This window comes from Taudactylus pleione, unplaced genomic scaffold, assembly GCF_031769625.1.
Source record: "Taudactylus pleione unplaced genomic scaffold, aTauple2 ptg000711l, whole genome shotgun sequence".
In the NCBI taxonomy this organism is placed as follows: Eukaryota; Metazoa; Chordata; class Amphibia; order Anura; family Myobatrachidae; genus Taudactylus; species Taudactylus pleione.
In genome coordinates this window covers 7,801,078-7,824,528 of record NW_028285113.1, presented here as the reverse complement: position 1 = coordinate 7,824,528, position 23,451 = coordinate 7,801,078, and the positions used below count along the sequence as shown (strand labels likewise).

The 23,451-nt window shown below is 44.8% G+C and overlaps 1 protein-coding gene across 2 annotated transcripts in view; it reads right to left on the bottom strand.

Annotated features, from left to right (window-relative positions):
* DYNC2H1 (dynein cytoplasmic 2 heavy chain 1) overlaps window positions 1-23,451 on the bottom strand; it is a 480,449-nt gene that overhangs the window by 293,946 nt on the left and 163,052 nt on the right. For both annotated transcript variants that reach the window (XM_088456705.1, XM_088456706.1), the window contains exons 46-49: window positions 18,201-18,303; window positions 9,862-10,029; window positions 3,346-3,476; window positions 982-1,230 (exon numbers count right to left, since the gene is read on the bottom strand). In XM_088456705.1, coding sequence (XP_088312831.1) covers window positions 982-1,230; window positions 3,346-3,476; window positions 9,862-10,029; window positions 18,201-18,303 — 651 coding nt within the window. The remainder of the gene's footprint in view (window positions 1-981; window positions 1,231-3,345; window positions 3,477-9,861; window positions 10,030-18,200; window positions 18,304-23,451) is intronic.

The window sequence follows — 23,451 nt, the reverse complement described above, 5'->3', positions numbered from 1 at the left end:
CCAGGATAATTGTCATGCTTTCGCTTTCCTTAGCCTAAACACCACCCCCCGTAACCTAACCCTCCACTTAGTGCCTAACACTAACCCCCACCCCCAATAACCTAACCCTAAACCTCCCTCTAGTGCCTAACCCTTATTCACCACAACCTTAACCTAATCCTCCCCCCCAGTGCCTAATCCTAATCAACACCCCCTGTAACCTAACCTATCTTTCCCCTAGTGTCTAACCCTAATCACCACCCACAGTAACCTAACCCTCCCTCTAGTGCCTCATCTTATACACCACCCACCATAACCTAAACCTCCCCCAGTGCCTAACGCCAAGCACCACCTCCTGTAACCTAAACCTCCCATTAGTGCCAAACCCTATCAACCACCCACCGTAACCTAAACCCCGCCCCCCTTAGTGCCTAACCCTAACCACCACTCTCCGTAGCCTAACCCTCCCCCTAGTGCCTACCCCTAACCACCACCCCCTGTAACCCAACAATAAACCTCCCTCAAGCGCCTAAGCCATAACCACCGCCCTCCGTAACCTAACCACCACCCCCTGTAACATAACACCCCCCTAGTGTCTAACCCTAACCACCAACCACAGTAACTTAACCCTCCCTCTAGTGCCTAACCCTATCCACCATAACCGATACCTCTGCCTATTGCCTAAACACCACCCCCTGTAACCTAATATTCCCCCTAGTGCCTAACCCCAAGCACCACCTCCCTGTAACCTAACCTTCCCTCTAGTGCCTAACTCTATCAACCACTAACCATCAACACTGTGATGTCAACATTATGGATGCCAACAATGTTATTGTTGACCTAATGACTACGTTCATTTTTATTACAGGAACCCGACATTTGGACCCTCCTTGCCATCATTAACCCCTGGCTCTCCCAATCAGACATAACATCGCTTTTCTACTTCTCCTAGTATATGATTTGCTCTAGATGGCACAATAATACAGCTGTAACCATGCTTACCTGCTTTAGATCATTCTTGAACTGTTTCAGCTCATATACTCTAGAAATCTTTGGCGTGAAGAGCACAGCTCCGTGCATGTGACTAATGAGAGAAGTGACAGTTCTGCGGCCAACACCACTACGTCCTGCCAGGAGAAGGGAGCCCCCGGGAACGCTCAGCACCCTGTCTACTCGGGACATGTAGTCCAGAACTTCATTAAAAAGGAGAATGTCCAGCTCCCGGTTATCTCGACTGAACTGAATGATACCCTTAAATAAAACACAGGTGCCAAATAAGAAAAAAACGAGTACAAGGAGAGCACTGCAAGGCTTGGCTGTATATTTACTAAGCTTCCCGGCAGGGTCTGACCTCAAATTTTAAAGCGGCACAAATAATGAATGCAAAATATGTCTCTTAACGTTACATTTTGACGCCAAACCCACCGAGAAGCAGTGACTTACAAAAGCTGTTGCTTCAAGAATAAGCCCCTTTATTAAGCTATCCTACACCAATGAAAATCAGTTCACGACTGGTGCTTCTGGTCTAACTAACAAAAACATAGGAAAAATATGAATCTCATTGCAGAGGTTATACATTACACCTGTGCTTTGTAGGATTGCACCTTCACTAACAACACATATAGGGCCTGATTCAGACCCGCTCGCTTAGATGCATACTCTCGCTGCAGCCGATGGTATGCAGTGTGTATGCATTGTGCACATGTGTATACCTCAGCGAAGAGATCACAATGCATTTGCTTGCTGCACATAGACAGCCCAGCAGAGTGAGTGACAGGAGAAGCCGTGTGTAGGTGGTAACAGGGGCTGGCCATTAAAAACGGGGGAGTGGAGGTGCAAACGCAGGCGTGCCTGAGCATCTCAGCAGCGTGTTAGAGGTGTGCATAATTATAAGACAGCATCATAATACACGTCACCTGGCTTGTTTTTACACTGAAGTGCTCACAGTGCTTGCGGCAGGGTATAGTCAAACTCCAGCGCTGCGATAGCATCCGATGTTACCCGATGTACCGATAGTTGAATACACTTCCTGGACATGACGTGCACAAGTGGGTGTCTTAAAACAGGCTGGTGGGTGTCTGCATAGACTATGTGATCGCTCTATAAGAAATACTGGGCGTGCTAATGCATTGCTGTGCGATAGCACTGCCTACACAATTTGCATACACATCGTGCGAGCAATCGCATCTAGCGAGCAGCTCTGAATCAGGACCATAGTTTTATAGGATGCATCCACTTTTTACCCAATTCCTAAATGCAGCAACATTTTTCAGAAAAGCCCATGGTGTAATATAATTGAAACATAACTTGTTATACAACAAGAAAGATTATGAATTAACACTATAAGCACTGCAGGACATACAAATACACCACTACACATTTGTGAGTGGGTCTAGCATGTGAGACGCACCCACTCACAGGAGCATTGCATAGCACCCAGCAGCTGGGACTAAAGTATTCACTACTGTATTAGGATGGTGGGACAGTCCCATAATAGCTGCATTTTTTATCAGGATATATGTAGATGCTAAAATGTAACACACTATAATTAAAATGCTACAACTTTATTTTATACATCTTTCATGTAAATAACACAAACAAAATCTATTTTCTGTCATAGAGATAGATGTATGAAGGACTTAATTTTTACATAACATCAGGTCATCTTAAACACACACATTCCGCAGCACATATCCTAACCCACTGCTCCATGCTCCTTCCTCACTATCTACCACATCTGTGTCGCCCCTGTCTGTCTGCCCTTCCCCTTTATAATGTAAGCTCTCACGAGCAGGGCCCTCTTCCCGTACGTGCTTCTCCTACCCCTACTTATAGTATCATTTACTCCTAACTCCCCACAACAGCACCTAACACCTGGTTGCTCATGTCCTGCTGCTTGTGTTATGCAGCTATGTTTATAAACCATGTCCTTGTCCTGTATTGTTTTATATTACTATTACTGTTTTTCTTGTGTGCTCATTTATGTACTGTGTAAGGCGCTGCGGAACCTTTGTGGCGCCATATAAATAAAAGGATAATAATAATAATAATAATAATAATAATAATAATAATAAATGAGATGAATTCAGATTTCAGACAAAACATCTTCGAGGTTACAAGACCCCTACGCTCAATAGCAGTATGAGAAAATTAACAACAGAAAAAAGCAAACGGATATCTTCAGGTGCCAATAGAGAAGAGGAAAGGCCAATAGGCTTTTACCTGTAAGCAGTGACTATTTCCCAGCGAGGGAACATGTTAAGATCCTTCCATGTTGTATATATAAGCGGACAGATATCTAGACAATTAAATGATTTAGTGAAAATAAATGACCGAGGAATAGGTGTAAACAAAGCATGCACTCACCTTCTTAATGACCTCTTTAAAGTCGTCAGAATTCAACCTTCCAATAGGCCGTCCATGCGGGGGTAATGGCTGTCCTGGGGCGAGCACAGACCCTGCCTCATGCAGCGCTCCCCATGTTACATAAAAACAGCCTGAAACATGATGACAGCAGCATTAAAGTTACAAGTAGTAACGTTCCAGAGCAGACTACAAACAATTTCTTTTTATATCAACAAAACAAACATGGATTTTGTAACTTACCGGGTATATCTATTTCTCCAAATCCACAGGGGACACTGGAGCTCTAGTCACGGGGGTATAGACTGTGGTTGAGCAGAGACTGGAACTTTAAATAATCTAAAAGTGTGATTGGCTTATCCCCCTCTATGCCCCATCACCCCAGTTAAGTAACTGAACCCGAGAGGAGATGGAGAACAGACAGAAGAGGAAGGAGAATGAGAACAGTCCCAAGGAACAGCACACCTTAGTAAAAGAATAATACACTGCATGCAACACAGGCAGGCACACAAAAAAAAACAACACACAGAACTGCAACAGAACTGGAGCAGAAAAAATTGCAAAGGGAAAATTGAAAGCAGGTAAGCAGCGCTGTGCGGACGTCATGTGTCCCCTGTTGAATCGGAGACCCACACTCACCAAGAGCAGTCCAGGTGCCTACCAGGCTGTGCATCAGCCCAGCAAACCGTGAAGAACATCAGTTTACAGCACCTCTCTCCGTCCTGGTCAGCAAGCGCACAGCAGGCAGCGGACAGCTCAAATGCACTGAACACAGAGGGGAAGGTCTAATGCCATCCACAGGTCAGCCATCAGCACCATCAGCTGTAGGCAACCTCCTGGGCCCAGGAAAGTGCAGACTTCCCCCATGCTGCGGGTATTCATCACGCCACAGCAACCGGTCGACCGCAGCTCCACTCTACACAAGCGCCTACAGGTAGGTAAGAACTTTGCAGAACCATCGTTCGGGACGCCGCCTTATTCAAGACTTTATTCGAGACTTTGTTCACTAATCTCACTTACACCCCCCTGGCAATCAAACACCGACACTCACTGCGCTTAAGTCTGCAGACCAAAAGGTACAGCAGGGAATATGTGCCGGTCAAGAACCGCACGGTAAGGAGCCCCCTGAAAGGGTCCACCAACATTCCCACCCACAGCCAGTTGAGCACCTACACACCCTCCGCCCCCACTCACAGTCCGTCATCCTAGACACCAACCTAACACCCCCCCCCTACCCTTTCCTGCCCGTTGCCCACCATTCTGGAGCAGCATTGTGACTACTCGATTAAACGGTTTGGCCCCCACTCTGTTGTTTGTCTTTATTTCCACACACAACAAGATTCATCACCACCAACACAACATCCCCACACGAAGAGCGCACCCGACCACCATTATCGCATTGACTAAAAACAGGACCAGGTACTCATGCTAACAGGTGCAGCACTCCCCCCTCCCCACCCCCTTTTCCTCCTCACACGTACTCCACACACACCCATCCCCATCACGCACCAACCCTCCACCTCCCCCTGTTGCACCATCTCCTACCACTCTTCTTTCCCTCCCGACTTTACCCCCCTGCCCCTGGCACCACCCCACCTTGGATTAGTGCGTCTTCCACCCACCATTTACTTCTCTGCCGACGAGGCCTTTATGAGCAGGTCGTCCAGGTAGAGGACAATGTTCACTCCCTGAGAGCGAAGATGAGCAACCATCACCGCAATTACCTTGGTGTAGACCCTGGGGCTGACGACAGGCCAAGTGGCAAGGCCTGAAACTGGTAATGAGATTCCTTCATTTCAACCTGTAGGAATGCTTGGTGTGGTTTCCAAATGGGGATGTGCAAATACGCATCCTTGATGTAGAGGCATACCATGTACTCCGCCGCTTACAAGCCCACAATGACCGAGTAAAGGGATTCCATCTTGAATCTGTGAAAGGATAAGTAGAGATTCAAGGATTTTAGGTTCAAGATAGGCCTGACCGACCCCATCCGGCTTTGGAACCACAAACAGATTGGAGTAGAATCCCTGAGTCCTTTGGGGAGTCTGAACCGGAACCTCGGAGTCCAGTAGCCTGTCGATTGCCTGAGGCAGAACTAGTTGTTTCAAGGGTTCGACTGCAAATTCTATTTTGTAACTGTGGGACACAAGATTCCAAACCCAAGAGTCGGAACAAGTGTGGAACCAAACATCCGTAAACCTCAGAAGCCGGGCACCCACCTAGGTGGGACAGGAGTGCGTCATGCCACTGGTTTGTCTGCTGGCTCGGGGTCCAAACAACGGGACTTAGAAGCCTGGCGTCCTCTAGAACGATCTGCTCTAACTGCCAAGGAAGCACCTCTTGGTCTGCCTTGGAACACAGTGGGGGCCCAAAAGGAACGAAAAGAAGGACCCTTAAAAGAACGGAGCAGAGTCGCTGCCGAGTAAGATAAAAAGGTACTCTTGCTACCCGTGGCCAGATAAATCCATTTGTCTAGCTCTGGGCCAAACAGTATATCACCTGTAAACGGAAGTCCTTCGACAGCTTGCTAAGACACTGCGTCCGCTTGCCAAACGTGAAGCCACAGGGCGTGAAAAGCTGCTACCGTTCAAGCAGAGATTCTGGAGCCAACATTACCAATATCTCAAGTGGCCTCCTCAGATAACAGTGGATTCCTTAATATATTCAGCAAGAGAGATAAGATCTGCTTGTGGTGTATTAGGCCACCAATTGTTTAGCCCATGTTTCTACCGCTTTGTTAACCCAGGAACCGACCAAAGCCGGTCTAAGCAGGGCACCGGCAGCAGTATAGATAGACTTGAGAGTAGTTTCCAGTTTTCGCTCAGAGTCTTCCTTCAAGGCCGTAGCCCCTGGCACTGGAAGCGTAGTTTTCTTTGAGAGGAGAGACTGAGGAATCCACAGGCGGAGGATTTTCTTATTTACTTTGTTATCTACAGGAAAGGGATATAAAGAGAAACCGGCGAGGAAGCTGAAACTTCCTATAAGGATGTTTCCAGGTGCCGCCATCTGTTCATCTAACTGAAGGGAAACAGGCAAAATAACAGCAGACTTTTGTTTCTTACTAAACAAGGAGGAATCCAGCGAGTCCTGAACCTCCAAGTCCGACACGTGAAGGACCTTTCGAAACGCAAGGATAAGAGCTTTCAACGCTCTGTGAAGGGGTGAAGGGGTATTGGGTTCCTGTGAGAAAACGTCCACATCCGAATCCTCCAGCATCTCACCTTCTTCCTGAGACGGAATATCTGCATCTGATTCCTCCTCTGATTGAAGAACCGCGGGAAGGGCTAGATTCCGCCATAACACCTGCTAAGTTATGAATCCGAGAGGGTGGAACAGTCTGGCCCTGCCCAGCTACAGCAGAACCCTCTGACTCACAAGCCTCACACAGGGATGAGCCCTCTGAGTGAGCATGCATACATTTTTTCTTGCATTTGGAGAAAGCAAATAATTTAGGTGAAGTTTTTTCTGCTGCCTTAGCTGTCATAATAATACACACACACAGAGAAAAAGGTAACCCACAGAGCAGCCTCTCAGAAAACCAGCCACAGGACAGTGTTTATAAGGGAGACAGAGAAAGAGGGAGAGGACCAGGTAAAAAAAAGAAATGCTCCCAACCCCTAAGCCTAAGGGAATTCACAAGCCCCTGTTATGGCTCTGGCTCACAATCTGCAGCAGCGCTGAGAAGCTGTGGATTCAGACAAGCGATGTGCTGCAAGCAAACAGCGCTATCCTGAAGAGCTGTAACCGGAGGAGTGACCTGTCTTCAAAATGGCGCCACTCCGTATGGGCAGGACACGCCACACTGAGGAGTCTGTACAGTGGGTGGCACATAGCTCTTCTAGTGAGGCACTATGGCCGCCGTTACTAAGCCCTGCCCACACCAGCCTGGAACAGAGCCCGGCGCAGATACCAGCCGGGACTGAACACTGGTTCTATTATAGTTTAATGCCGCTAGACCGGCATACATATCACCGCAGCCTGTCCGCTAAGCCGCCGACCTGAAACGGGAGAGGAGGTGGGGGCGCGCGGTCACTCCTGACAATGAAAGCTGCAGCAGCACTACGCTGTCACTGAGCCCAGTCTGACATCCACTGCTCCTGCTACTCAGGAGAGGTGGTTATACTTACGGTTGGCTGCACTTGCTGCCCCTCACTGCTGCGGCCGGGGTGCTGGGGGGGCAGTGAGGAACCCGTACACAAGCCGTTTCAGCTGTGGTGGGACCTCACAGAGACAGGTGTCTCAATGCAGGGGCTCCCTCTCAGGACACCGGACACAGGATGCAGTAGCCGTGACGGTGCCCTTCCCTGCGTCTCCCACGTAGCAGGCAGACTGCCACAGTAAGCAGTCTGCGTGTCCTCAGTAAAAAAGGAATAATAAAATAAACTGAATAAAATTAAAATTCTAAAGGGCTGGAGACTGTCCCAAAGTGCACTGGCTCTCTCAGGCACATTTCTAAAACTAGGGCAGATGGGGCATAGAGGGAGAGGAGCCGGTCACACTTTTAGATTATTTAAAGTGCCAGGCTCTACTCTACCACCATCTATACCCCAGTGTCTTGAGCTCCAGTGTCCCCTGGTGGATGAAGGAGAAAAGGGTCTGATTAAGCTCTAGCATTCCAACTGTGTGCAGAGGTTCCCAAATTCCCCCATTGCAGTCCAAGTTTTAAGGATATCCATGCTCTAGTCCAGATTCTTAAATCAAATTGACTGGAGATATTAAGTCACCTGTGCTGAAGCATGCATATCCTTAAAACCTGGACTTTAATGTCGGAGTTTGGGAATGTCTGCCATACAATATAGCAATATATAAAAAAGTGAGAATTTTTTATATATTTAGATCTGCCTCAAACAGCATTTACAAAAAAAAACAACACAGGCTAATACAATATGGACTAGAACACATCAGAAAGATTAAAGACTGCATGAAAAACAATGAAAACATATAATGTTTTTGTTAGAGATGTGCGGGTTCGGTTTTATTCGGTTCTTATTGCAAGTTTGGATTTCTCTTATTGGCTATCCAAAACACGTGACAGTTGAATAGCCAATATGATGCAGTTATTGAGATCCGAACTTATCCGAGTAAAACCAAACCGCATATATCTAGTTTCTGTACATTTAGGGGGATAAGTGTCAAACCCTGGAGAAAGAGAAAGTGGAGAGAGAATAAGTACGAACGGAGTGTAGTCAGCATTCCGGCGTGCGGGATACCGCGGGCGAAATAACAGTGCCGAAATCCTGACAGCGTTAGGATCCTGGCACCAGAATCCCGACCGCCGGCATCCCGAAGGTAAGTATCGGGGGTTAGGGGGAAATTTAGGGTAAGGCACAAGGGGATTAGGTTTAGGCACTAGGGGAGGGAGGTTAGGTTTAGGCACCGCGGCAGGAGGGTTAGGGTGCGGGGAAGGGGTGGTTAGGTTTAGGCACTGGGGGGGTTGGGGTTAGGCACCGGGGAGGGAGGGTTAGTCTTACCTGCTTTCTTCATGGGTGTTGGGATTCTGACTGTCAGGATGCCACTGTCTGTATTCTGACCAGCAGCATCCCGACCGCCGAGATCTCATACCCAACCCGTACCAACCAGTCAGCTTATAACAGTCATTTTCCAAACACACAACCTGCAAAGTGAGTTAGAAGCTGATTGGTTGGTACTTCTCCATATTTTGATACATAGGTCCCTTAAAAAACACAAACCTTTCACTATATTGTACCTCAATACCATTAAATTATTATATAAATTATTATACAAGCCGGACAAGCACTACATCAACACAGTACACAGGCACATTAGGCAAATTGTGTAAGTCCATAGAAACACTCAACCAATCGAAATACAAATTCATTTGATCGAGCAGAACAGAAAACCAAGTTGGACAAAGGGGGTGCAGTATATCATGTTGACGTATAGAATGTTAACACTCATTATGTCAACAACCGACTTTCGTCGTGGCCACAATGTCGACAGGGACATACTATTAACATTATGCACGTCAACAGTACAATTTTACCCTAACCACAGCCTAATCCTAACCCTCATATGTTCATAGTGCAGACATGCATAATGTTGACATGTGGAATGTTGACATTCTGAATGTCGACATGGAGCCCCCCACTCATAGCATGCAGCTTTTCCAGAATGATAATGAGGACTGTTGTATGGAAGCATGTTGATGTGCTCAATGGCGTATCACCATGCTGTATGCAAACTTATAAATGGCATAGCAAGCCATGCTTTCGGAATAGCAAAATATTTACAATGCAAAAATATGTTAACAACGTAAAAAGGCTTCATGCTCAGCAGACTCAACGGTCAGTAAGGAAAATTAGACATGTAAAGAAATGGGCCTGAAAACTTTAAATACATATATTTTCATCGTTCTACTGATCTCTAGGCTATGATTAGAAAACAGCCGCTTGCTTTCCCGGTAAATGGAAACTGTAAGAGGTACGTATATCTGTCAGCAGAAAGAAACAGAGAAGCAGAAAGAATGGCCTTGCACACTGGCATGGGATGAAATCATACCTGACACGTTGTCTAGGACATCTGAACCCCAGTCTCCCTGCAGCACCGACATTAAAATGTTGTCAAAAACATTTAGCTCCTTGGAGGTCACAATCCTATCTCGGAACAATCTACGGGCTTCGCACGCCACGATTTCCAGGACATGGTCTTGTGATTGTTTCGTGGATCCTTGGGAATAGCAAAACATGCTGATTAGAGTGATCACCCAGCCAGACTGCTTTATGTAAGGGAATAGATTATAACAGCATCTAACTCACCAATGAAAAAGAAGCGTAAGGGAAGAATAAAGAAGACAGTACAGAACATTAGAAGAACAAGACAGTATCAAAGAGAGATAAAACGCATTTCCATGTACAAGATTTATATACGCCACACATACACTGCAAGCTTAAAACACAGACGAAACCAGTAGAACCAATATTACATTGCAACTGGGCAATAGATAATATATTATTCTTTATGATTACAGCTAATATTGAAGTAAATCCATTGTCTCTTTCTGTTCATTTTCTGCCATCCTATTCATCCCATCATTGGAGTTCTACCCCGGCTGGGAGCTCACACTCATCGGTGTGCAGGTGGGGCATAGACGATTCCAACCTCAAGCAGCCTGTCTTGCAGTATCTATCTATCTATGGGGTCTATTTACTAAGCAGTGTTAGGAGACAGAGTGAAAAGTGATAAGTCTGTGATAAGGTGCCAGCCAATCAGCTCCCAACTGTAATCTCACAGGTTGTGTTTGAAAAATGACAGTTGGGAGCCGATTGGCTGGTACCTTATCACTTTTCACTCTGCCATCTCCTAACACTGCTTAGTAACTAGACCCCTATATTTTGTATTGTCTACCTGTTCTTCAATTTCAACAAGATGCCCAGTCCCCACTGAGGAAAAGCATCCCCACAACATGCTGCCACCCTCATACTTCACTGTTGGGATGGTGTTGGTTTAGAAATGAGCATTTAGTTTGCGCCACAAATAGTATTTTGAAATGGCGCCAAAAGCTTAATTTTTGTCTCATCTGACCACGAGCCCTTATTCCACATTCTAGCTGGGTCACGCTTATGTTTCTGGCAAACTGCATATGTGCTTCTATGTGGGTTTTATTCAGTAATGGCTTCTCTCCAGACACCCTCCCATACAGGCCAGGTCTATGCAGAGCTCTTGGTATGGCTGGCTGGTGCACAGTCACTCTGTAGCTCCTTTAAAGTGATGTTTGACCTCTATGTGGCTTCCCTCACGTTTGCTTTTTTTCCTCTGACAGTGAGTTTTGAGGGACGACCTTACCCGAGTGGTATAATGTAGCTTCCATTTTCTCACACATGACACAACAGTGCTCATTGGGATATCCAAGCCCTTGGATAATATGTTGTAGCCATTTCCTATCTTGTGCCTGTCTATAACTTTATACTTCATTTTCTTAGAATGATATTTGCTCTTCATTTTCACAGCTTTCCTTTAGATTCTCAGTATGATCAATGAGATGTATTTTATCCATAGAAGCTGACCTTTTCTAAAGATTCACATGCAGACTAATTGGCAGCCACTTGTTGGAGCAATATTTTTCATCTGTGTAAACTTAGAAATTCCCCAACACAGGACTGAAAACTAAAGCAAGCAGCATTTTTCAGGTATTTTTATTTTTTTATTTTAAATCTGCAGAAAAATAATTAAATATGAGTTTGAAAATGTACTTTAAGGGTCTCCTGGATAACAATAAAAATTGTGTCTGGAACAATCTGTTAGTCATTTACAATACAGGCAATTTATTTATTTTTTAGGTGTTTGAATACTTTTGTGGTCTACAGTATATCTATATATATTTTTTTAATTATTATTTATTTGAGTGCTTGGGGTATTAATAAGGGGCCTGTGAGACTATGCTGTGTACACCTGTCTACCTGCATGCGTTGCTTTACCACTGCCCAATTCTACAGATGCTACCTTGATAGAGGTCCCGAAAACATTAGAACAACATTTTGGCATGTGTATTTGGACTAATATGTATACATATATATATATATATATATATATATATATATTAGGGGTGAGCGGGTTCGGATTTACTCGGTTCTTATCGCCACTTTACCGCAAGTTCGGATTTATTTTATTGGCTATACAAAAAACCAGGTAACATTTTTTCAGTCTAAACTATGTGATAGCAGCTACCAGGTTTCCATCAGTGTGACGGATAGTGTAGGACCTGCAGAAAAGTGGGGTCCCGTGATGTGGGCTGCGGGCTTAAATGCATTGATCAATCCATGAACCAAATCCCCATTATTTATTTATTTATACATCATAGTTAGTGTTTAAACATGGTGAGTGCTGGGTTTTCTGATTTTATTTATTTAAGCAATGTGGTCACAGGCCACTTGCACCACAGTCCTGGGAATGGCGAGTGCAGGTCTGCACCCCAAATCTAGGAGTGGCGAGTGCAGTGGATTTCTGACTTTGTTTATGCGGTTAATTTTTTATTAACCTTTTGTGATCATAGCTTTCCCATGCACCCCATGTGCAAACTCGTTTGTATTAACCTGTGTCAGCTGTCTTTTTGGTAGTATATATAGAAGCTATGTTAGGTGACTGCCTTACCTTTAAAAGCCATTAGCTGGCAGGTGAGCTTTAAACCAGGTAACATTTTTTCAGTCTAAACTATGTGATAGCAGCTACCAGGTTTCCATCAGTGTGACGGATATTGTAGGACCTGCAGAAAAGTGGGGTCCCGTGATGTGGGCTGCGGGCTTAAATGCTTTGATCAAACCATGAACCAAATCCCCATTATTTATTTACTTATTTATACATCAATGTGAGTGTTTAAACATGGTGAGTGCTGGGTTTTCTGATTTTATTTATTTAAGCAATGTGGTCACAGGCCACTTGCACCCCAGTCCTGGGAATGGCGAGTGCAGGTCTGCACCCCAAATCTAGGAGTGGCGAGTGCAGTGGATTTCTGACTTTTATATATATATATATATAAAAGAGTGAGTGGGTTCGGATTTACTCGGTTCTTATCGCCACTTTACCGCAAGTTCGGATTAGTTCGGATTTATTTTATTGGCTATCCAAAACACGCGATAGCCAATAAAATGCCATGCTGAGAACCGAGTAAATCCGAACCCGCTCATCCCTTATATTATATATATATATATATATATATATATTACAGTCAGGTGCATAAATATTGGGACATTGACAGAATTTTCATATGTTGGCCTCTATTCACCACCACAATGGCTTTGAAATGAAACAAACAAGATGTGATTTAACTGCAGACTTTCAGATTTAATTTGAGGGTAATTACATCCAAATCAGGTGAACGGTGTAGGAATTACAACAGTTTCTATATGTGCCGCCCACTTTTTAAGGGGCCAAAAGTAATGGGACAAACTAAACAATACTAAATCTAACTTTCAATTTTTAATACTTTGTTGCAAATCCTTTGCAGGAAATTACAGCCTGAAGTCTGGAACGCATAGACATCACCAGAAGCTGGGTTTCATCCCTGGTGATGTTCTGCCAGGCCTCTACTGCAAATGTCTTCAGTTCCTGCTTGTTCTTGGGGCATTTTCCCTTCAGTTTTGTCTTCATCAAGTGAAATGCATGCTCAATTGGATTCAGGTCAGGGGATTGACTTGGCCATTGCATAACATTCCACTTTTTAGCCTTAAACTCTTTGGTTGCTTTTGCAGTATGTTTCTGGTCATTGTCCATCTGCACTGTGAAGCGCCGCCCAATGAGTTCTGAAGCATTTGACTGAATATGAGCATATAATATTGCCCGAAACACTTCAGAATTCATTCTGCTGCTTTTGTCAGCAGTCACATCATCAATAAATACAAGGGAACCAGTTCCATTGGCAGCCATACATGCCCACGCCATGACACTACCACCACCATGCTTCACTGATGAGGTGGTATGTATTTGATCATGAGCAGTTCCTTTCCTTCTCCATACTCTTCTCTTCCCATCACTCTGATACAGTGGCGGACTGGGCCGGGGGGCAGGGTGCCATCTGCCCGCCGGGCCGGTAAAATGTTTGCATCCACGGTCGCCCGACTGTCAGGAAGGCAGTCGCAGATGATACTTCAGCTCCAAGTCCGACAGTCTGCTGCCCAGCCACGCTGCTAGAGAGGTCTGAGACTAGCTACAGAGGCTAATAAAAAATGGCTGCCCCCATACAAAGCTACAAAGAAATGGCCGCTGTCGACCAATGGGGAGCCAGGTTTCCTTTCCCAGGAACCCTAGAGGCTGGAAAGTGGAAAAAAGGGGGCAGGGCTTGTCGGGGAATCTGTTAGGGAAGAGGAGCTGAAAAAGAAGTTTGATCGATGTCACCCAGGAAAGAGAGAGACAGAGAGGGCAGAGGTGAGTAGTGATCCAGAGTGCAGGAGATCCTGTGCTACCTGTCTTCTCTACACTTTTAAAAACCAGGTAAGTGAAGGGTGGAGCTAATATATATATAGTGTGTGTGCCTATCTATTTATCTATCTGTCTGTTTAACTATCTATCTATCTATCTATCTATCTCATATCTATTTATCTCTCTCTCTCTGTCTCTCTCATATCTATCTATCTAGGCTCCGGGAGCTATTCAAATCAGTTTGCTGTTAAGTCGGAGAATGCCGGTTCTCATGATTTAACCTGGGTGTTTAGTCGCGAGAACTGGTATTCTCCGACTAAAGTGCTGGCCGCGCGGCTATTAGCGTTGCGCTAAGCTGGCAAACAGTCGCACGGCTGGCAAGTTTGTCGGATTTCTCCTCGCATCCCCAGGGGGGTGCGAGAAGAAATCCCTTAGCACGACCAAACACGGCAGTGAATTAAATAGCTTTGGGAACTCCCTCCCGAGGCTATTCAACATCGCTTTGAATTGAATTCCCCTGCATGTGTGTGGACTTAGGGCCTGATTCAGACCCACTCACTAGATGTGATCGCTCGCTCCCAGCGTATGGAAATTTGGCTAAGTGACGACGCTCGCAGGGCAAGTCATAAGCACACCCACTATGTATTGGCGAGCGATTACTTTTTGTTTGTAGACGCCAGCCTGTCTTAATACGCCCACTTGCGTACGTCATCTCCAAGAAGTGCAAGAAACCATTGGTACATCGAGCACCATCGGATGCGATCGCAGCGCTTGAGGTTGACTATACCCTGCCAAAAGCACTTCGATCACTTCAGTGTAGATTTCAAGCAAGTGAAGTGTCCTATGACGCTGGCTGTTAATTATGCACGCCTCTAAAGCGGCGTTGAATTTCTCAGGCACGCCTGCGATCGCACCTCCACTCCCCCGTTTCCAGTGGCCTGCCCCAGTTACCACCCACAAACAGCTTGACCTGTCACTCATTCAGCTGGGCTGTCTGTGGTTGGCGAGCGAGAGTTTCCTCATCGCTCATACCTGTTTGCGCACGCGCAATAAGAAGCGTGCGCAGATTGAAAAACATTGCTCTCTCCGAGCGAGCAGCCGCTTGCGAGAGGGTCTGAATCAAGCCCTTACACCCGTATTCAATTAGAGGCGAAAAGTCGGAAATTTCTCGACTGTCCGACTTTCCGCCTCATTCGCCTGTTTCCGAGGCGAATTCATTCCGTGCGCGCTCCCGTTTTTCGCCTAATTCAATTGCAAAACAGGCGATAACGGAAATAGGCGAATGCGGAACAGGCTAAAAGTACTGTCAGAACATAGGGAATCAATATAGATGTGTACTTAAGTTGTGTAAATTGCTTGCTATTACCGTCTTTGTAAAAGCAGTGAAGAATGGCATAAAGCAGTATTTTTGGGTGAAAATAAGTAGTCCTGTCAAATTTGGGGTACTTGAAAATGGGTGCTAGCATATTTTTATGTCTCTAAAGTGAACCTTTTAAAAACTTGAAAAATCCACCTGCAATCCCAAAAACCCTGACCCATACTTGGGGACCCCCAAGAAGCCTATTTCACTAGTTTTTATGCTTGTCCCCCCACTTTTTACATTTTCACTCCAGAAATGACGTCTTTTTGGGGGTGTTCTTAGGTGGGTTTTTTTTTTTCAGATTTGTCCTTTGGGGGGCTGTCCAAAGGGATCTGAGTTATTTCCCAACATTTGCACCCCAAAATAAAGATTTTGCACTTCTTTTCACCTGCTATTCATTGGAGAATCTTTTTTTGCTTAATTCAATGCATCGAGTTCCTGCTTAGGCGAAATCGTCATGGAATTGAATTAGGCAAAAAGTTTTTAGGCTATATTTTCCCCAAAAAACAGGTGAAAAAGGCTTTTCGCCTCTAAATGAATATGGCCCTTAATGTGTCTGTATGTATATAAATATTAGTGTTCCCACTAGGTACTTTTAGCAGGGCACTATGTCCTGCCCATTTTGTTAACTGTGAAATGCATTCTGCCTGTTTTGTGATTGATGAATTGCACCCCGCCTTTTCCAAGTCAGACACACACACTGTGGGACGGAGCTTTAAGGGAAGGCAGAACAAAGGGCCGGGCGCAGCTACTCAACCCAGCCCCCAGGAGACGCACACAATAGATGGTATTTATAGCTCTTTGTCATAACAAATTTACCCTTATATATTTAATTTGCTATTTAAACCACGCGCACATTACAGCAACCATGCCACCAGCATTGTTGTCACGCCCATTTTTACATTGCATTCGCTAGTAGAAAAACTGGGCCACTTGCTTGTGTCTGCCCCCCAGGCTGAAAGTTGCCAGCCAGCCCCTGCTCTGGTACAAATTGACAAATCTGTCCATAGGATGTTGTTCCAGAACTGTAATGGCTTTTTTAGATGTTGTTTGGCAAACTCTAATCTGGTCTTCCTGTTTTTGTGGCTCACCAATGGTTTACATCTTGTGGTGAACCCTCTATATTCACTCTTGTGAAGTCTTCTCTTGATTGTTGACTTTGACACATATACATCTACCTCCTGGAGAGTGTTCTTGATTTCGCCAACTGTTGTGATGGGGTTTTACTTCACCAGGGAAATAATTCTTCTGTCATCCACCAGTTATTTTCCGTGGTCTTCCGTGTCTTTTGGTGTTGCTGAGCTCTCCGGTGCATTCTATTTAAGAATGTTCCAAACAGTTGATTTGGCCACACCTAATGTTTTTGCTCTCTCTCTGATGGGTTTGTTTTGATTTTTCAGCCTAATGATGGCTTGCTTCACTGATAGTGACGGCTCTTTGGATCTCATATTGAGAGTCGGACAGCAACTGATTCCAAATGCAAATGTCACACCTAGAATCAACTCCAGACCTTTTACCTGCTTAACTGATAATGAAATAACGAGGGAATAGCCCACACCTGTCCATGAAATAGCTTTTGAGTTGATAGTCCCATTACTTTTGGCTCCTTAAAAAGTGGGAGGCACATATAGAAACCGTTGTAATTCCTACACCGTTCACCTGATTTGGATGTAATTACCCTCAAATTAAATCTGAAAGTCTGCAGTTAAAGAAAATCTTGTTTGTTTCATTTCAAAGCCTTTGTGGTGGTGAATAGAGGCCAAAATATAACAACTCTGTCAATGTCCCAATATTTATGCACCTGACTAATTATATATATATATATATATATATATATATATATATATTACACATACATTTACACCACAGGTATACCTGCTCCGGTGCCCTCTCCTAGAAGGGTCAACTTCCATGCATGTAGCTTAGAAAACAAAGCAGAACTCGGAGACTAACAATTTTGTGAATCAACTTCGGTGTTTAATAATAAACGTTTCGGGGTACGGATCCCCGTCATCATAAACAAAACAGTGCTGAAATAAATAGCTTATCATGTATTCTATTTATATGAAATATAATTGTGTCTATATATCAAATTTGGAGGGAGTTAAATGCCAAGTAATTACCAATCCATACCAACAACGAGGACGCTATTAAATTTCATGTACTGTAAATAGAATACATGATAAGCTATGAAAAGACAGCAACAGAAGCAGAATTAGGGGCAATTAGCTAAGGGATTGTATCACACAGTATGTTCTCCAGGATAAAGTGACCGGAGCTATTCACTTAAAAACCTGCAATGAACCCGCAAGCATTCCCGAGGCAGCAAGTAACGCCTACTTTTGCTCACACCTCGCTCTTCTCTTACTGCATTGAAACGGACACTTTACCGGAGAGAAGAGCCCTGCCTTTAACCATTACTAGTCCACACAGAGATGCTGTATGTCTGAACAGACATGATTTACTAGCGAGCAATACCATTCAGGATTATTTTATCAAACACACAGTTGGCCGCAGTCACAATATGGAGTGATATATTTGCAGTTACACCAGCGCAGCTGTAATCCATGTACAACACCAAAGTAAGAGGCGGTCCGGCTATATAAAATAAATAGAAAGTACCTACCTGCCGTTAAATCATATCTAAACAGCCCAAGTATCCACTTTGTAAGTATACAGGGTGTGAAAAGATAATGACTATGATCATCAACCGAAAACTTCAGCCGAACCTAAACATAAATAAGGTTATGTATAATTTAATTGCACAATATTTGAAGTTTAATTAAATATAGTAAACATGTTGTCTGTTCTGTAAAAGGAGAATAGGAAATTAATTTCCACAGCAGACAGTGATGAATAGAATGTGACAAAGTTACTAGTAATACATTTAGCAACATTAACATTTCAAATTAGTAGTAGGGCCACCAAAAACTATAATTACCACCGGGTAGAGAGTTTACTATAATTAAGGAAAAAATCTGGGGTGTCTACTGTGTAATGGATTTAAATAGCCAGTGGTGCTCGATAAATACCTCCGAACAGTTGAGATGTATCAAGCCTTGCGGGGTATATTTACTAAAGTGAGAGTTTTTAGAAAGTGGCGATGTTGCCCATAGCAACCAATCAGATTCTACTTAACATTTAACTAGCATCTTCAAGATAATAGCTAGAATCTGATTGGTTGCTATGGGGACCCAGCGGATTGAGAAAAGGGAGCACAACCTAGGTATGTAAAGCACAACCCAGGTAAAGTAAAGCTATAGACTTTATCTTAACATAGTAAACAAATCCCAATATTACATTGATGTTTTGGTGGAGGTATTTTATCTGACAGTCTGTGATGTGTTAAAGCCTGGAAATGATACATACAGTCAGGTGTAAAAAAAGTGGGAGGCACATATAGAAACCGTTGTAATTCCTACACCGTTCACCTGATTTGGATGTAATTACCCTCAAATTAAATCTGAAAGTCTGCAGTTAAAGCACATCTTGTTTGTTTCATTTCAAAGCCATTGTGGTGGTGAATAGAGGCCAAAATATGAAAGTTCTGTCAATGTCCCAATATTTATGCACCTGACTGTGGGCCTGATTCAGAGCCGGACGCTATTTGCGCTCGCTCGTCAAGAAAATATTGGTGGCTATTCAAATGAACCGTTCGCTGTTTGCGGTCTGTTCACGCCTCTAGGTCTGAACGAGCGTACAAAACTTGCGGTCGTTTTTTGGGAAACTACGCCCCCTGGCCGCTCGCATCCTACGTCATGTCCGCTATTTATTAGATTAATCGAGTACATCGAACAGGGTATGAGTTGCTCGCTATTCCTGTGGTTGGTTTTTGCTACCACAATTTTGCGAGCAGTTCTGGCAAAAAAAAACCCCGTGACATAGTCAATGACGCTGAAGTTTTAATTATGCACACCCATAAAACGCCCGTTTTGACCTTTAAGCACGCCTGCGTTCGGATCTCCACTCCCCGTTTTCAAGCACCTTCCCCTGTTACCACCCACATACGCCTCATTCTGTCACTCAAAATAGCAGGCATTCGCTATTTTGCGAGCACAAGATTTTCGGCCGCACTGAGTGGTTCGCGCATGCGTATTACGATCCGTACGCATGCGCAGTTGGGCAAACATCGCTCGGAGAAAACGAGCAGCCACTTGCGTCCGGCTCTGAATCAGGGCCTGTATTTCAACTCTGGACGGGGTGGACAAATCAGGAGATTGAAAACTGTTTTTGGAAAAGAATGGAGATATGAATTCAGCACCTGACTGCACAGACACCGTGGTCATCCAATTAGATGCCACATTCACTTTTACCTTTCCATTCCCAGCAGCTCTGCGTCTCATATCCACCCCCCACCCCTCTAGAACTAAGTGCACTAAAACCACACGGGACAACTGATGTGTCACAGAGCAGGCAAACCAACAGATTGTTACAGTCAAGAACTTTAATCAATATGATTATAAATTCAGTATCAGTGATGTCGACAGACTACAAAAGGAAACATTCACAACACATTGCATGTTATTCCCCTCTTTATTCTGTTACAGATGTGGTGTGACCGATGTTACAGGAATCAATCACTCACAAGAGCCTATCTGGAGGGAACCATGGACGAGAAGGAGAGCACACTGCATGCTTATGAGCACATGAAATGCGGATTGCAATTCCAGACGCATAGAGTGACTGTAAGCAGAGGCGGATTTAGACCTCATGGGGCCCTAAGCAAGATATCAGTTTGGGGCCCCCCTCCCTCAGCTGTATGCAAATTTTACACAGACACACATTGCCCCCCTAGCCAGATACACACCACTGGGTCTCATTCAGTGGGGAACTTCCTGCTCAAACAGAGCAGGAAGTTCCCTGGGGCTTACGAGAGCCCAGACCCAATCTTAGGGTCTGGTCATAAGCCCCGATGGTCGCGATGGTGATGACCATCACGACCATCACCTTGGTTGGACGCTAGGCTGTGGGTGGTAACCCACAGCCTAGCGATCGACCAGAAGGCAGCACTTTAAAAAGTAAGTGGCCGCCCTCATTCAGAGCGATCGCTTGCAGCAAGCGATAGACTCTGAATGAGGTCCACTGTCACAAAACCGCGCACACACCCTATCCCGGCTCCCGGCAGCAATAGGTGAGAGGGTGCAGGGGGGTGAATGCTCCCGTCCAGGCTCCCGGTGGAGGAGACAAGGGAGAGGGAGCAGAGGGGAGAGAAGATGCGGCAGCAGGGGGAGGAGAGAGCCGACACAGCATCGGAGAAAGTATGCGGTGCACGGGAGACAGCAGCAGGGGAAGGAGAGAGGACACCGAGGAGGAAAGAGCCGACACCAGGGAAAGGATGGGGGGTTTACACACAGTATCGGGACACTGGCTGTACGAAAATCCATAGGGACATGGCAGGTGTAAGGGGGAATAGTATTAGTTTCCGAAAAGTACAGCTTCTCGGAAGTGATACTTCTGTTAGGGCAGCATGATGAATGTCTACAAAACATTTTTTAAACTTGCAGCGAGTTTAAAACATAATTATCGCAAGTGATAATTATGTAATGATATAGAGCCCTGACTGACACACCTTACTAACACAACCACCTACTGACACAGACACCACTTACTAACAGACACACTTACTGACACAGACATCACTTACTGACACAGACACACTTACTGAAGCAACCACCTACTGACACAGACACCACTTACTAACAGACACACTTACTGACACAGACACCAATTACTGACATACACACTTATTGACACAGACACCACTTACGAACAGACACACTTACTGACACAGACACACTTAACACAGACAACACTTACTAACATACACACTAACTGACACAGACACACTTACTGACACAGACACCACTTACTGACACAGACACTACTTATTGAGACACACTTACTGACACAGACACAACTTATTGACAGACACACTTATTGACACAGACACCACTTACTAACAGACACACTTACTGACACAGACACCACTTACTAACAGACACACTTAACACAGACAACACTTACTAACAGACCCACCTACTGACACAGACACCACTTACTAACAGACACACTAACTGACACAGACACTTACTGACACAGACACCACTTACTAACAGACACACTTATTGACACAGACACCACTTACTAACAGACACACTTACTGACAGACACACTTATTGACACAGACACCACTTACTAACAGACACACTTACTAGCACAGACACCACTTACTAACAGACACAGTTACTGACAGACAACGCAACGCGCTTACTGACACAGACACCACAGATACTGACACAGATACTGCTTACTGACACAGACAACGAAATGCGATGACGTCACACGGTGCGCGCTGTGCTCCTCTGGGAAGGTTTTACAGAGGCATAGCAAGGCAAAGTAATGGATTTTGACTACTTGCCTTTTGGTTTTGTGGGGCCCGGCAACGGGCCCCTCGGGACCCGCCGGGCCCTAGGCGGCCGCTTATGTTGCCTTGTGGAAAATCCGCACCTGACTGTAAGGGATATATTTACTAGGTTGATCTTAATCGATTTAAAAAGATGAAAATCAATCAACATCGATGTTGTGTTTCTGTGGGTAAATCACACATTTACGAACAGACTTTTGATTTGGTCTCTTAAAAAAAAAAATCAATTAAAATCGGCCTTTTGTAAATATACCCCCAAGACGCGCGCATCTTGGCAATCGCACAGGCCCCAGCCGGCACTCCCACCTTCCCCATGCTAGGTGCAGAAGATGCAACTGAGAGCGTCAGACATGTCAGCTGCAGCACATGCGCAGTCAACGAAAAATTCCCAAGAATCTGCGCATTTGACTTTGTGTGCTAGTCAGCATCAGGCCATTAGTGCATATTCTGTATCCACGTGGACTATGTGTATGGAACGTGTATATTTCTTACATATAATATTATGTACAGTGCATCCGGAAAGTATTCACAACACTTCACTTTTTCCACATTTTGTTATGTTACAGCCTTATTCCAAGATGGAATAAATTAATTTTTGTCCTCAAAATTCTACACACAATACCCCATAATGACAATGTGTAAAAACATTTTTTGAGATTTTTGCAAATTTAATTAAAAAAAAAACCTAAGAAATCACATGTACATAAGTATTCACAGCCTCAGGTGCATCCTGTTTCCACTGATCATCCTTGAGATGTTCCTACAGCTTAATTGAAGTCCACCTGTGGTAAATTCAGTTGATTGGACATGATTTTGAAAGGCACACACCTGTCTATATAAGGTCCCACACTTGACAGTGCATGTCAGTGCACAAACCAAGCATGAAGTCCAAGGAATTGTCTGTAGACCTCCGAGACAGGATTGTCTCGAGGCACAAATATGGGGAAGGGTACAGAAATATCTGCTGCTTTGAAGGTCCCAATGAGCACAGTGGCCTCCATCATCCGTAAAGTTCAGAACCACCAGGACTCTTCCTAGAGTTGGCCGGTTGTCTAAACTGAGCTATCGTGGGAGAAGGGCCCAAGTCAGGGAGGTGACCAAGAACCCGATGGTCACTCTGTCAGAGCTACAGCATTCCTCTGTGGAGACAGAATCTTCCAGAAGGACAACCATCTCTGCAGCAATCCACCAATCAGGCCTGTATGGTAGAGTGGCCAGACGGAAGCCACTCCTTAGTAAAAAGCACAAGGCAGCCCACCTGGAGTTTGCCAAAATGCACCTGAAGGACTCTCTGGTCTGATGAGATTGAACTCTTTGGCGACAATGCCAGACATTATGTTTGGAGCAAACCAGGCACCGTTTAACAGCAGGCCAATACCATGCCTACAGTGAAGCATGGCAGTGGCAGCATCATGCTTTGGGGATGTTTTTCAATGGCAGGAACTGGGAAACT